Source organism: Artemia franciscana, unplaced genomic scaffold, assembly GCF_032884065.1.
Source record: "Artemia franciscana unplaced genomic scaffold, ASM3288406v1 PGA_scaffold_1179, whole genome shotgun sequence".
Classification (NCBI taxonomy): Eukaryota; Metazoa; Arthropoda; class Branchiopoda; order Anostraca; family Artemiidae; genus Artemia; species Artemia franciscana.
This window is the reverse complement of record NW_027062617.1, coordinates 1,654,646-1,670,217: the sequence shown is the minus strand read 5'-3', so window position 1 is coordinate 1,670,217 and position 15,572 is coordinate 1,654,646. Positions and strand designations below refer to the sequence as shown.

The window sequence follows — 15,572 nt, the reverse complement described above, 5'->3', positions numbered from 1 at the left end:
CATTCGTTTTCATTTGTAATAGTGGAGCAATAAAGACATAACTAGAAGGGAATAGCTTATGAGGTTAGGTGAGAAAGTCAAGGTATGGGGTAAGGCCGTATCCAGGGGTTTGGGGGGTTTGACCCCCTCTAAATAATTGTCTGGCTCGTAAAAATTTAATATAATGAATATAAACAAATTTTTGATGCGTTTTTCTAGTTTTTTGTAATCCCCCCATCCCTGAAAGAAACCCTTTTGTGATCCCGTCGCCGAAAAAAATCCTGGATACGACCCTGGTATGGGATTAATCATTTTGGAGGGAATGTTTTTTTTTCTTGGACCAAATACAGCGGCTTTCTCCCTAATCGCCTCCCCGTGTTTGTTTGTGGTGGTCTTAATCATCACAAGTTCAAACGTTTAGGAGCCTATACATGGAAATTTTGTTTTCCGAAGAAATAGTTGTGAATGCTTTGGTGGGGGCGCTGGCTCAGACAAGAACAAGTATGGACACATTCTGATTTGTTCCCGTCATAAACAACGTTATGTTTGTTAATTTGTCTATTAAGTGTTTTATCTTGATGAGTTTCCTAGTTTCAGAGATTTTGGGAGCCACCTCCCCCCACCAAAGAAAAAGTATAAGTTGCTTCTACCTATAAATCAATTACTTTTCCTGTCTATGCTGGCTAGATAACTATTTAAGAAAAAGCAAAATGCGTCCCGAATTTCAGTATCGCATTGATAGTCACTTTTAGCTTTAATAAATTAATATCAGATTTGACAGCAACCACCTCTCCTCTTAATGTAACCTCAGACCTAACTGTCTTTTTGGCTACAAATAAATGTCTATCTATATACTTTAATTTCTCCCCTTTCCTGTAAAATAACATATGTACATCGAGGGAGGGGCTCAACTGTTGGTGTCGCTGACTATTTGGTTTGGGATGAGATTCAGCAGAGTAACTCGGTAGGCTCAGCCAGAGTCAACCCAGCCCTAAATGGGTATCAACAAAATCTGGGAGAAAACACAGGAAGCGTCGGGGGATCTGCCCACAACTGCGATTAGCACTCCTGGGACAAGGCAGAGGATTACGAGATTGGTACTTGCGCAACGTTGAGCATTGACCTGGATGCGAAAAATTTTTTAACTGTAAAATATTTGCTTTTGATAATAAATGGGGCCCCATTTCAAGACCCCCCTCTAGATACTTGTTCTTTGGTTTTATATACTTACCGTGTTTACTAAGTCAAATCGTTTACAAATTTAATCTCTTGCAAGTTCAAAAATATTAAACAAGTGTCCCCCTGATTTTTATATAATTTGATTTAATTTGAACTTGATTTAAGAAGTTTTATTCTTCTCCAAGGCTCTAGTGGAATTACTATCCTGGAAGTACCAAAAAAGTGGAAATAGAAATATCTACGGAAAATAGATTGACAAAGAAATAAAGGAAAAGAGGATGCGATAAAAACAGCCCTATTAGAATATTTGAAAAATCTTCTCTGTGAACGACAATTTTAAGTCAAAATCATAAAAAGCGAGTCAGGATTTCCAATATTCGTAATGAAGTTAAAGATCAACATCAAAATTGTTGCTGAAAAGTCTTCAATGGCACTGATTGCTTCTAAAATACGCAACCCAAACTGGACATTTAGAATACTAAGATCTGGATTGATAATGTCCCTAGGTGTTTCTTCAGCTGAGCAGTTTTTTGATTGAACAGAGATACTTGTGACGCAATCCATGGAACTTAGCGAGATTGCTCCTTTGACCGTGGAAAACACTAAAAGCAAATTCCTTCCGGGAATTTTCTGTTGCAGTAAAACTCGAATAACAAAACCACGCTGCATCTTAATATTTCGATTATTCGAAAATTTGAATTGTAAAAGAGATGTTGGCATGGATATTTTTTGGAGTGCATCTGTTTTCTATAGCCTGTGCCTATGTTTTTAATAATGAAGTGACTGAACTTTGGGATACTAGGCCAGAGATTAGAAGGATTGATGGACCGGCGAGTGAGCATCAGTAAGTCCGAATTTGGCCAAGAAGTTCAGAGGCCAGATCTTTAGTTGGTAGTATTAGAAAATAAGATGTGTTATTGGGTTTGATCAAGTTTTCTCCTGGTTGGAAGCATTTCTTGATGTTTTTGGAAGCTTGCTTTGAATATTAACTGCGATGAAAAAAGTTTGCCAGCCAGTGATCTGCGAACTGATGTCTGGGAAGGGTAGTTGCCACCCTGCCTTATAGCAAATTACGCCCCTGTTGCTACTGAGCAGTAGTACGGTCGCTTTTATACTTAAATACCGTCCGCTATTTTAGTACGATAGAGAGGTCACGTTTCATTAAATATAGGTCTTGATACGAGTTGGATATCACTCCATAGGTTAGATTAAATATTGTACGACAAAAAAATCTTCATGTGTGTGAAATTTAGTTTTATTTTCGTTTGACCCAAGCGAATAAATTGTCTTTCTCCGGCCAACACAATTGTATCTAAAATAAACAAAAGATTCCTATAGGCTATATGCGCTAATGTAATACATATTGTTGATAATCTTCTTTATATAGATATTCAAACTAGTAATTTATTTTGAAATTTTCCTTTATGAAGATCACAGAGTCGTTCGTCCATGGTTTGCCGTTAAGCCCACTGAAAAAAAATTCAAAGAATCACTGAAATGTATGAATTTAAATGCACATAAAATGCATAAGTATGAAATCAATTATGGGTTAAAAGAATTTCAAACTTTTTGAAAAAATAAGATCATAAAATGCAGCGAAAGTTTCTTACTTATTGACTGCATTTCTTAAATTGATTAGGAATAATCCAATACATACAATGCATTGAAACAAATGACAAAAAAAAAATTACCGCCCAGTCAGAAATAATGCACTTTAAGGCTTGGTTGATTCATCAGTCTATAAAAGCAAATATTGCTTGACCTTTTGGTCAATTATCTATTTAAATGAGCATTTAGCTTTAGGAAACGGACATGTTTGGGAAGCAAGAGAAATGTAAATAATCAACTCGAACAACTTCTTCTAGAATAATCAAAGTCAAAGACTTTGAGTTTTTTTTCGGGTCTCACCTATAGCGCAGAAATTTTGTGTGCCGTGATAGGAGTAAAGTTTTAACTCTGATTGTTATTCAATAAGTCGTAAAGTCTCTAAAAGCTGAATTGAAACACTACTTCTCTTATTTGTCATTGGTATGCCTAATAGGCGCTGATAACGTCATATTCCTCGCGTTTTGGATTCACATACTAACAGATAAATTTTGAACTTCCTCTATGTACAATACCCTGCTGACTTCTTGCTATTTTCGCTTTTCTAAATATTTCTTTTACCCATCTCCAAAAAAGAACTGACATAAATTTTCTAAAAATTATAACTAAAATTATTAGACGCATTTTACCCAACGCCAGCACTACTTGTGGGACATTTATCTCTCATCAACATGCTGGACGAAATGTCTGCTGAGAGAATAATAAAGTAAATTTTAACCAAATATGGATATTTTTCTCACAATTTAGAAATTTCATGGACACATATAAGCGGTATTCTCTTTTTTTCTATTGTCATCAGTTTTATCATGCAGCACCGAGACTTGCCAGTGAGGGGAATTATAGACACAAAAACGGTATTCAGTGTGACCCCCTACGGAAACGTATACCCCCATACCCTAATTTAAACAAGAAAAACTTAGGTGTAACATGTTCAAACTCTAGGAGTCAATTTTCCATTCCAATTGGTATCCCTGGTAATTTTTAATTAATTTAAAGTTTCTGCCGCAATGATGCCAAGATTTGTTCAAATTTTCGGGATATTTTTTGTAAACACTGCCCAATGAATAAGTTAATAATTCTAACTTTTTTTTTCAAATACTTCAAATTTAAAGTACGGTCGCTATCTAAAGGTGGGGAGTATACCACAATATAATGTTACACAACCTGTGGCAATACTTTGACTTATTCTGTATCTTTACTTAGGCAGCGCTATTGCGCGGCTTATGATTTTTGTTTTGGCTTTATGCGGCCCACTGACATTAGTGCTATTCACTAACATAAATCAGAACACCCACAAACAAATGAATTTATATAAAAGTTATAAATAAAAAAATCATTTCAATAAACCAAGGATATTAAAAGTATAGTCCAGCGCATCAAATCTTACAGAGTCAAATCCATTCAAAATTACGACCAAATGAATAGCACGATACCCAGGGCTGTTAAAATAGAGCTTAGTTCAGTTATGAGATTGAGCATCCTGCGCTGGGTGTGGCGGAGGGGGGATATTCATCCCCCCTCCGCCCTCCGATTTTTGTTTCGGCTTTATGCGGCCCACTGACATTAGTGCTATTTACTAACATAAATCAGGACACCCACAAACAAATCAATTTATTAAAAAGTTATAAATAAAAAAATCATTTCAATAAACCAAGGATATTAAAAGTATAGTCCAACGCATCAAATCTTACAGAGTCAAATCCATTCAAAATTACGACCAAATGAATAGCACGATACCCAGGGCTGTTAAAATAGAGCTTAGTTCAATTATGAGATTGAGCATCCTGCGCTGGGTGTGGCGGAGGGGGGATATTCATCCCCCCTCCACCCTCCGATTTTTGTTTCGGCTTTATGCGGCCCACTGACATTAGTGCTATTTACTAACATAAATCAGGACACCCACAAACAAATCAATTTATTAAAAAGTTATAAATAAAAAAATCATTTCAATAAACCAAGGATATTAAAAGTATAGTCCAACGCATCAAATCTTACAGAGTCAAATCCATTCAAAATTACGACCAAATGAATAGCACGATACCCAGGGCTGTTAAAATAGAGCTTAGTTCAATTATGAGATTGAGCATCCTGCGATGGGTGTGGGGGCTGGGAGAAGCGGAGGGGGGATATTCATTGCAGCATTAGTGGTGAATCTGGCTGAAAAAAGTCGAGTGTATACGTCCTTCATCCACCCAAAAGCTTGTTTACACTATTCTACTGTCGCCTGTAGCAGCTCTTTGCTCACAATTTTAGTAAAAGCCAAGCACCAGCACTTATATTTATGGTTGTTTAATGCTTGTTTATTGTTTATAAAGTATCCGTAATGTTTTTAAATTAACGAAGTAACGTGTTTGTTAAATAGTTACTTTTCTTCACTACCGTTTGAATAGCACCTACTTCAACAACAGCCTTTCTTGCCCCCCCCCCTCAATGAAAATATTGTATCTACACCCCTACCGATGTTCTATCTCGGCTCCTTCTCCACTGATTGCTACTAGAAGTATATGAATTTAAACCCTTTTTTCTTAAACATTTATTAGAAAAACGACAATTTTTGGAAGTTTAAAAAGAAAATATCGAAATGAGAACTTTTGTTTTAAATACATTTCATAGTAGCATCTATCTACTTTAATCCCTTGAAAGCAAAATTGTCGAAACTATGAAATTTGCAGAAAGTCGAGTTTTACTGTTCGAGTTTCCCTATGTTTGTAATAACAGCAACCAACTTGTCGTTTTGCATATCAAATGTCTTTAAATTGAGAACAGTTCTACCGACAAAATACTGTTGCAAACAATTAACAGGAACAGATAAAAGTAACTTTGAACTTGTTCCTGGTCCAAAGAGGTAAATATGGTGAAATTACCATGCATAATTTATTAATTTGGTATAACTAAAAAGGGAAGAAAGAAAAATCTGGTGATGGAAAACATCGGTTTAATTCACCCTAAAAAAATCATTTTTGTCCAATAGCTAAATTGTGTTATTCTAATACTGGCTAGCAACGCTAGTTTAGCTTCCCATCTTATATTCATGACAAGCTGAAAGTTACCATACCAATATCTATGAGGTAAATAATGACGAAGACCACACTGTCTTTCCATAATACTATTTGAATATTTCGGCCCTGTATCTAAGGGCCGTCTTCAGCAAAGAAAATAATAAACAATAAAACACTTACAATAAAAGTTTTCGGTTAAAAATCCATTCTTTTCTTTTTTAATTTCAAATAGCCTTGGCATCATTACTTCTTAACGAAAAGTTCGGCCAAGACAGTGTGATAAAAGCTAACATTTTACAAGCTAAAAGGTTCATTCATTGAACTAATTGTATTTATTAAAAATTGGAATAATTTCTTATTGCGATATTTGCCTTCTCTGCAGCTAATCTTGTAGTTCTCTTGGGATTGGGCTTGTTTTATTCATTCCTATTTTTGTTTTATCTTGAATTAGATTATTTTCTGTAATTAATTTTGTGTACATAGGGTTGAGTACCCAAGTCTCTATTTAGGGATGTATTATTATTTAAGTTTCGTTTGATTTCGATTGCCTTGCGGACTGTTTGTTTGATTCCTAGGTCATTGCTAATTAGAATTGTTTCGTTTAGAATAATTAGAATAATCCCACAAGCAGGATTTACCTACCTTAAATTTCGAAAATTACTTCAAAACTGAAAAAAAGTTTGTTTAAAAACAATTTACGTGTTGTATTCACAAGTAATTTAAGTATAATGAATCTTCTCCATTCTGGTAAGGATAAAACCCCAGTTACTCGTTTAAGAGGGGTGTATCAAATGCCATGTAGCTGAGGAAATTATTACATTGGTCGAACCCACCAAAATTTAGGAACCAGATTACAGCAACACAAAGAAACTATTGAAAAAGCATTAAAATCTAGAAATAACTCCGTATCTTTTGATTCAGCTTTAAGCAATCATATTATTGAAAATCCAAAGCATTATATTCTATTTGACGAAACAATTCTAATTAGCAATGACCTAGTAATAAAAAACAGTCCGCAAGGCAATCGAAATCAAACAAAACTTAAATAATAATACATCCCTAAATAGAGACTTGGGTGAATACACACTCAACCCTATGTACACAAACTTAATTACAGAAAATAATCTGATTCAAAATAAAACAAAATAGGAACGAATAAAAACAAGGCTAATCCCAAAAGAACTACAAGATTAGCTGCACGGAAGGCAAATATCGCAATAAAAAATTATTCCAATTTTTAATAAATACAGTTAGTTCAATGAATGAAGCTTTTTAGCTTGTAAAATGTTAGCTTTTATCGCACAGTCTTGGCTGAACTTTTCGTTAAGAAGTAATGATGCCAAGGCTATTTAAAATTAAAAAAGAAAAGAATGGATTTTTAACCGAAAACTTTTATTGTAAGTGTTTTATTGTTTATTATTTTCTTTGCTGAAGACGGCCCTTAGATATAGGGCCGAAATATTCAAATAGGCTTTGTTGGTTCACTATCTTGGGAAAAAAGTCCTCATTATGCTCTCTTCTGTAGTTGTAATATCTGTGAGACGACAAAAATAGGCTAATCCAGATTACTTATGGAAAGTGGTCCTCGCTAGTATCTTTTAGCGCCAAATCATTACATTCATGGTATTACAACAACCTATAAAATTCACTGTCTTCTTTGTTTCTTAGTTTAATTACTTTAAAAGATTAATAATATTTAGCTGAATCTTTTAATATTTCTATAGGTATCAAAATTCCGTTTTTGACAGTTTCGGCTACTATTTAGCCGGGTCGCTCCTTATTTACAATTTGTTACCACGAACTATTGGACAAGGGCAAAATTGCTAGGCCGATATTTTTCGAGAAGACGAAAATTAGCTAATCTAAGCTACAAGTGGAAGGTGGTCCTGGCTAGTGGCTTTTAGAGCCAAATTCCAACAATTAAATTCTTGATGTTATAACAACCTTTAAATAACAACCATTTAAATCCAAAAAATAATTCGTGGTTGCGCAATATAAGTAAGGAGCGACCCGGCTCAATATTAGCTGAAACTCTAGAAAAATGGAATGTTGCTACCAATAGACGTATCAAAAGAATCGGTTTTTATGCTGATTTTAAATACAAAAGTTTCATTAAGTTTAGTGTTAGCCATCAAAGATTAGGAGCCTGAGAAAATTTGTTTGACTTTCAAAAAAAGGGGGAAACCACTAGAAGTCTTAGAATATTAATGAAAATCACACCATCAGGTTTGTTCTATAAGACAACCCTACTTTAAAGATTTCAAGTTGCTGTTTGCAAAATATGGAATTTCGTATTTTGCCAGAAGAAAGATCATGGATACATGTTTATTTTTGTCCCTGGGGTGATTGTATTGACCCTATGGTCTTAGAATATTGGAAGAGGGAAACTGTCCTCCATGAGGAGGGAAGTATTTAGAGGGTGAATTTTCCAGGGGAAATTTAAACCGACGAATTTGCCAGAACTCCTATTCAAAATTCTGTTTATGTCTTGCTTTCTCTTTTCTGACTAAATTTATACGTGGAGATAATAAGGGTAATTGTTTTTGGGGTAAATTTTCACCTAGATTGAATTGTCTAGGGAATAAATCCGTGGGGAGGAGGGATTGTTCCGTGGAGGCGTGGCCAAACTTACCAGCATTATTTAAAAAACGAGGATTATTTAATCTGAGATTAAAAAAAAAAGTTTTTTTCAACTGAAAGTAAGGAGCAACATTAAAACTTAAAACGAATAGAAATTATTACGTATATGAAATCTGCCCCTCCTCAATACCTCGCTTTTTATACTAAAGTTTGAATCTATCCCAATTCTTCAAGAACGACTAATGTAACACTATGTTCGTTTAATTAGAACAATAAGAAGCTTTTTTAAAGTAATAACAAAACTCTAGCACAATGAGCTAGGTGTTGTGGAGGAGTAACCCCTCCCCCCTTACATACGGAATAATTTCTATTCGTTTAATTTTAAATGTTGCTCCTTACTTTCAGCTGAAAAAACTTGTTTTTTTTTATTTAATTACTGTAAAAGATTAATAGTATTTTTGAATACCTTTTAGAATCACAACTGACCCAATAGTAAGACAATTTATTAGGACAAGGGAAGTGTAGCCAATTTTTAAATATCTTGCTTTTTCACGTGATATACCAAGAAATTTTCCCCAGTTGATCTTATAAGCCAACTTAGCTTTCTATTGAATTTTCACAACTGGAATCATTCTGGTGCTAAAGTACGGCTTGTTGCGAGTTGCTTGTTGCGAGTAACTCCCTTTATGCAAAATAAATCCTTGCTAATGGTCTAGTATCAGAAAGTAAAAAAAAACCTGCAACTTAACACTATTTCTGGTTTAGCTGGTTTATATAAGCGGTCAGCAACAATCCATCTGCATTTCTGGCTTTTTTCCATCCAATGTAGGCTAAGATAATAAACTTAAAAACAAGAGCTAAGAGCTCATATGGCACTTGTGACGAGGTCGGAAGAGCCGAGAGCTCATATGGTACGAGGTCGGAAGAGCCAAGAGCTCATTTGGACGAGGTCGGAAGAGCCAAGAGCCAAGAGCTCATTTGGCACTTGTGAGAAGGTCAGAACCTAAAGTTAAACTTTATAGCACAAGATCCTTCTAAATATCAAATTTCATTAAGATCTGGTCACCCTTTCGCAAGTTACAAATACCTCAATTTTCAAAATTACCTCCCCCCTCCCAATTCCACCAAAGAGAGCAGATCCGGTCCAGTTATGTCAGTCACGTATCTTAGACAGGTTTCTATTCTTCCCATCCAGTTTCATCCTGATCTCACCGCTTTAAGTATTTTCTAAGATTTCCGGTCCCCCCAACTGCCCCCCCCCAATTACGTTTGATCCGGTTGAGATTTAAAATAAGATATCAGAGTTACGAGGTCCTTCTAAATATGAAGTTTCATGAAGATCCGATCACTCCTTCGTAAGTTAAAAATACGTTATTTTTCTTATTTTTCAGAATTACCCCCCCCCCCCCCCGCAATTGAGCGGATCCGTTCCAATTATGTAAATTACGTATGCAAGACTTTTGCTTATTTTTCCAACCAAGTTTCATCCCAATCCTTCCAATCTAAGGGTTTCCCATCATTTTAGGTCTCCCCACCCCAAACTTCCCCCAATGTCACCAGATCCGGTCAGGATTTAAAATAAGAGCTTTGAGCCACGATATCCTTCTAAAAATCAAATTTCATGGAGATCCAATCACCCATTCGTAAGTTAAAAATACCTCATTTTTTCCAATTTTTCAGAATTAACCCCCCCCCCCCCCCAACTACCTAAAAGAGAGCGGATCCGTTCCGTTTATGTCAATCATCTATCTAGGACTTGTGTTTATTTTTCCCACCATGTTTCATCCCGATCCCTCCACTCTAAGTGTTTTCCAAGTTTTAGGTTTCCCCCTCCCAACTCCCCGCCCCCATCACCAGATCCGGTCGGGATTTAAAATAAGAGCTCTAAGACACGATATCCTTCTAAACATCAAATTTCATTGAGATCCGATCACCCGTTCGTAAGTTGAAAATACCTCATTTTTCTAATTTTTAAGACTTACTCCCCCCCTCCCAACTACCCCAAAGAGAGCAAATAAGTTCCGATTATGTCAATCATGTATCTGGGACTTGCGCTTATTTTTCCCATCAAGTTTCATCCCGAACCCTCTACTCTAAGTGTTTTCCAAGATTTTAGGTTTCCCCCCTCCAACTCCCCCCAATGTCATCAGACCCAGTCGGGATTTAAAATAAGAGCTCTGAGACGCAATATCATTCCAAACATCAAATTTCATTAAGATCCAATCACCCGCTCATAAGTTAAAAATACTTCATTTTTTCTATTTTTCCGAATTAACCGGCCCCTTCTCCCCCCCCAGATGGTCAAATCGGGAAAACGACTATTTCTAATTTAATCTGGTCCGGTCCCTGATACGCTTGCCAAATTTCATCGTCCTAGCTTACCTGGAAGTGCCTAAAGTAGCAAAACCGGGACTTTAGGTTTTCCCCCTCCACCTCCCCCCAATGTCATCAGATCCGGTCGGGATTAAAAATAAGAGCTCTAAGACACAATATCATTCCAAACATCAAATTTCATTAAGATCCAAATACCCGCTGATAAGTTAAAAATACTTCATTTTTTCTATTTTTTGCGAATTAACCGGGCCCCCACTCCCCCCCAGATGGTCAAATCGGGAAAACGACTATTTCTAATTTAATCTGGTCCGGTCCCTGATACGCTTGCCAAATTTCATCGTCCTAGCTTACCTGGAAATGCCTAAAGTAGCAAAACCGGGACCGACAGACCGACAGACAGACCGACAGAATTGGCGACTGCTATATGTCACTTGGTTAATACCAAGTGCCATAAAAAACGAACCGTGACATCGAAAACAGCTCAAAGTCCTGTGTATTTGATTCTAATTTGTCCTTAGATGTGTTGAAAACTGTACTTGGTCAAATCTAAATGTGAATTTTGACACAATAATTAGAAGTAAGTTAACAAATAGCATGTTTACTGATAAACAGAAATTTATATCAAGACCCTGTGTCGCGCATACGGTGATTATAGCTGAGATTATATATATAATATTGAATTACCTGCCCTCAGCAGGAATCAAAGTCGTGGGTAGTAAAAAATTTTGGAAACCCTTCATGGCAAACTGCATACTAACAAAGTTATGAAGAAGCGAAGCTCAAGGCTACCCATCAAAAGCTGTGAACTCAAGAAATTTTGCCTGATTTTCGGAAAAAGGGGGAAACACCCCCAAAAAGTCAAATGATTATAATAACAATACAACCATCAGATTCAGTATTTAAGAGAACCTTACTGTAGGGGTTTTACAGATGTTTATTTATTTATTTATTTTTTTCCCAAGGGTGATCATGTCGAACCAAATGCTTCAAGAAAATTGGGAGAGGGCTCATTTGAACAAAAACTAAAAGTTCCATTGCGTTTTTTAAGTGATAAAACGTTCAGGGGCCAATAAAAAGTTCCATTGCACTTTTTAAGTGATAAAACGTTCAGGGGCCAATGACCCCCCTCCAACGCCACTTTCTTCTCCAATGACATTTGATCAAAATTGTGAGATGGCTACTTGATTCAGCATAGTTGAAAGTCTGATAACTATGCCTCTGAAGATGACACTACCCGGACAGATTCTGAGGAAATGGATGTATGCTACGCAATTTCAAACAGTATTTGTTGTGGGGAATTATACAGAATTTTTCCAGGGGAATTTTCTGCGGGGGAGAATTTTTCGTATATAGAAAAGTTTCCAAGGTGAAATCTTCATGGGAAATTTTTCACAGGGGGGAGGTTTGTAAGATAAGCAATTTGCCCATTGCTTGCATATGCAAGCAATTAGGGGATTTTCTGACGGAAATTCTACATTAAGGAGGTAGGAAATTCATGGAATTGTTTGAAAAATTATCAGAAATTAAAATAATAGAAAAATAATAATAACTACCTTTTCCTTTGAAGCAAATATGTCGAGGAAGCTGACACGGCTGGAACTTTCAAAGATGTTGAAAAATGGAGTTGGTCCACTTTAATGCTGAACACCATAGATTTTAAATTCGTTTCAGGAAATTTTAGTATAGATAACTCAAAATCAGTCTAAAAAAAGTTCCTTACCTATTATACAGTTGCCTCATTACACATAATATTTTTTTTTTGGGGGGGGGGAGCAAAATTTATTTTTCGAAATATGAGGGTGAGCAAAATTTGGCCTTTTTTAATATTTCTAAATAAAACTTATCTCGAAAATTATAAAAACATGCATTTTATATACACATACCTCAGAAAAAGTATTTTTTTAAATCTAGGGGAAATCTAAGGGGAGTGCATGTCCCCGTGCCGCGCAATTGAAACTACTGCCAGTATCTCCCATCTATCTATCTATCTATTATATCAAAAATTGACTTGTCCACTTTAATGCTAATTCCTCTAAACATTCGAAATCCGTCCCTGCAATTTGTCTAGATTAGATATATACAACATTACTCAAACAGTTCGAGCTAATAAACTGTAAGTAAGGAGTGACCCGGCTCAATAGTAATCGAAACTTTGAAAACGGACTTTTGATACCAATAGATACGTCAGAAGAATTGGATTTCAATGCTGATTTTAAATATACAAGTTTCATCAACTTTAGTCTTCAAAAGTTACGAACCTAAGAAAATAGGCATTATTTTTGAATAAAGGAGGGAATCCCACTAAAAGTCATAGAATCTTAATGAAAATCACAACATCAGATTCAGCCAATCAGAGAACTCCACTATAGATGTTTCAAGCTCCTATCTACAAAAATGTGGATTTTTTTCCAGAAGAAAGATCACGGATGCGTGCTTATTTGTTTTTTATTTTTCCCAGGGGTGATCGTATCGACCCAGTGATCCTAGAATTTCGCGAAAGGGCTCATTCAAACAGATGTTAGAAGTTCTAGTGCCCTTTTTAAGTGATCAAAATTTTTTAGGACAACTAGACCCCCTCCCACGCTCATTGTTTTCCCAAAGTCACCGGGTCAAAATTTTGAGATAGCCATTTTGTTCAGCATAGTCAAAAAATCTAATAACTGTGTCTTTGAGGAGGGCTTAATCCCCCACAGTCCCCGGGGGAAGGGCTGCATGTTATGACATTTGTCCATTGTTTACACATAGTATTGGCTATTGGGAAGTATACAGACATTTTCAGGGGGTATTCTTTTCTGGTTGATGGGGAATAGGGTGGGTTAAGCGGGAGGATCTTTTTACGGGGGAATTTTTCATGGGGGAAAAATTTCCATGAAGGGAGTGCTGGATTTTTCAACATTGCTTAAAAAACAATGGGAAATTATATATAAAAAAAAATTTTCAACTGAAAGTAAAGAGCAACATTAAAACATAAGACGAACAGAAATTATTGCGTATATGAGAGGGTTCATCCCTTTCCCAAGACCTAGCTATTTACGCTAAATTATTTTTAGTAATTCGAAAGATGTATTTATTCTAATTAAATGGCCGTTATGATTCAGGGGTCATTCTTGAAGAATTGGAACAAAGTTCAAACTTTAGCCCAAAGAGCGAGGTATTGACGAAGGGGCAGACCCTCTCATATACGTGAGAAAAATATACGAATTTAGAAGTTCGTTACGTAAGTTAATTCGTAAGATACATATATTTATTACTAATAAACATTCATAAATAAAAGTTCTAGTCGCCTCTTTAAGTAGCCAAATAAATTAGAGAGCAACCAAGCCCCCTCCTCCACACATTTTTTCTCAAAATCTTCCAATAAAAATTTTGAGAAAGCCATTTAGCCGAAAAAAGTAAAATTAATATGCAAACTTCGTTTTAATTATTCATGTAAGGTGAGCCAAAATCAAATCCTCATTAATTCAAAACCTTATTAAATAAAAATCAAATTTTTTAACTGAAAGTAAGGGGCTGCATTAAAACTTGAAACAAACAGAAATTATTCCTTATATGAAAGGGGCTGTTCCCTCCTCAACCCCCAGCTCCTTGCGCTAAACTTTGACCCTTTCTCACAACTCCACTTTTCAAAACAATAAACACCTTTAGCGTAAAGAGCAGGGTGTTGAGGAGGAGACAGTCCCCTTCATACACGGAATAATTTAATTCCGTACAGAAGAATCAATAGTAGCTGCAATTGCTAACAAGTTTTGAATTCAAAACTGTAACGAAAATATAAGGCTTCCGTGTCTTTAAATACTTTATTTGCATAACTGAAACAGTTATATCCTGCCACCTACACAATTAACCATGCCCAAATATTGACAATAAAGAAATCAAACTTCCAGAAATTTCTCCCTTTTTTTATTTTAAATCTGTATCCTCATTTTTGTCTCTTAAGAAACTAATGAAATAAGGTTTTGCAAAGCGACTGTTGTGGCTTGATAGACTTTTTTTCCAAAAAATAAACTGAATTTATTTCAATTTTTCAAGTAATACGATATCCACACCTTTGAACTGTGGAAGAGACCCGCCATGATGTGTAAGGTGAGCCAAAATCAAAACCTCATTAATTTAAAACCTTCAGAAATTAAATAAAAAAAACAAATTTTTTAACTGAAACTAAGGAGTGACATCAAAACTTAAAACGAACAGAAATTATTCTGTATATGAAAGGAGCTGTCCAATACTCAACGACCCGCTCCTTACGCTAAAGTTTGACCCTTTCTCAGAACTCTACTGTTTAAAACAATAAAAAGATTTAGCGTAAAGAGCAGGGCGTTGAGGAGAGAACAACCTCTTTCATACACGGAATAATTTCTGTTCGTTTTAAGTTTGGATGTCACTCCTTACTTTCAGTTAAAAATAAACTTCTTTTTTTACTACACTAGTCCGTACAGAAGAATCAATAGTAGCTACAACTGCTAACAAGTTTTGAATTCAAAACTAAAGAAACAGAAACTGTAACGAAAATATAAGGCTTCCACCATGTCTTTAAATATTTTATTTGCATAATTGAAACAGTTATATCATGCCACGTACACAATTAACAATGTCCAAATATTGACAATGAAGAAACGCAACTTCCTGAAATTTCTTCCTTATTTTATTTTAAATCTGTGTCCTCATTCCTGTTTTTTAAAAAGCTAATGAAATAAGGTTTTGTAAAGCGACAGTTGTAGTTTGAGAAATTTTCTTTCCAAAAAATAAACTAAATTTATTTCAATTTCTTAAGCAATACGATATCCACGCCCTTAAACTGTGGAAGGGAACCGCCGTGATATCAAGATCATCACCAATAATTTCCTGCATTTTCTATACGATCCAATTAATGCTTACATTTCTTTAAAACTTTGCCAC

The 15,572-nt window shown here is 35.5% G+C and overlaps 1 protein-coding gene across 1 annotated transcript in view; it reads left to right on the top strand.

Annotated features, from left to right (window-relative positions):
* The first annotated feature begins 1,772 nt into the window (after positions 1-1,772).
* Positions 1,773-15,572, top strand: part of LOC136041198 (thioester-containing protein 1 allele S1-like) — a 169,761-nt gene continuing 155,961 nt past the window's right edge. The window contains exon 1 of the mRNA XM_065725770.1: positions 1,773-2,002. Coding sequence (XP_065581842.1) covers positions 1,869-2,002 — 134 coding nt within the window. The 5' untranslated portion in view covers positions 1,773-1,868. The remainder of the gene's footprint in view (positions 2,003-15,572) is intronic.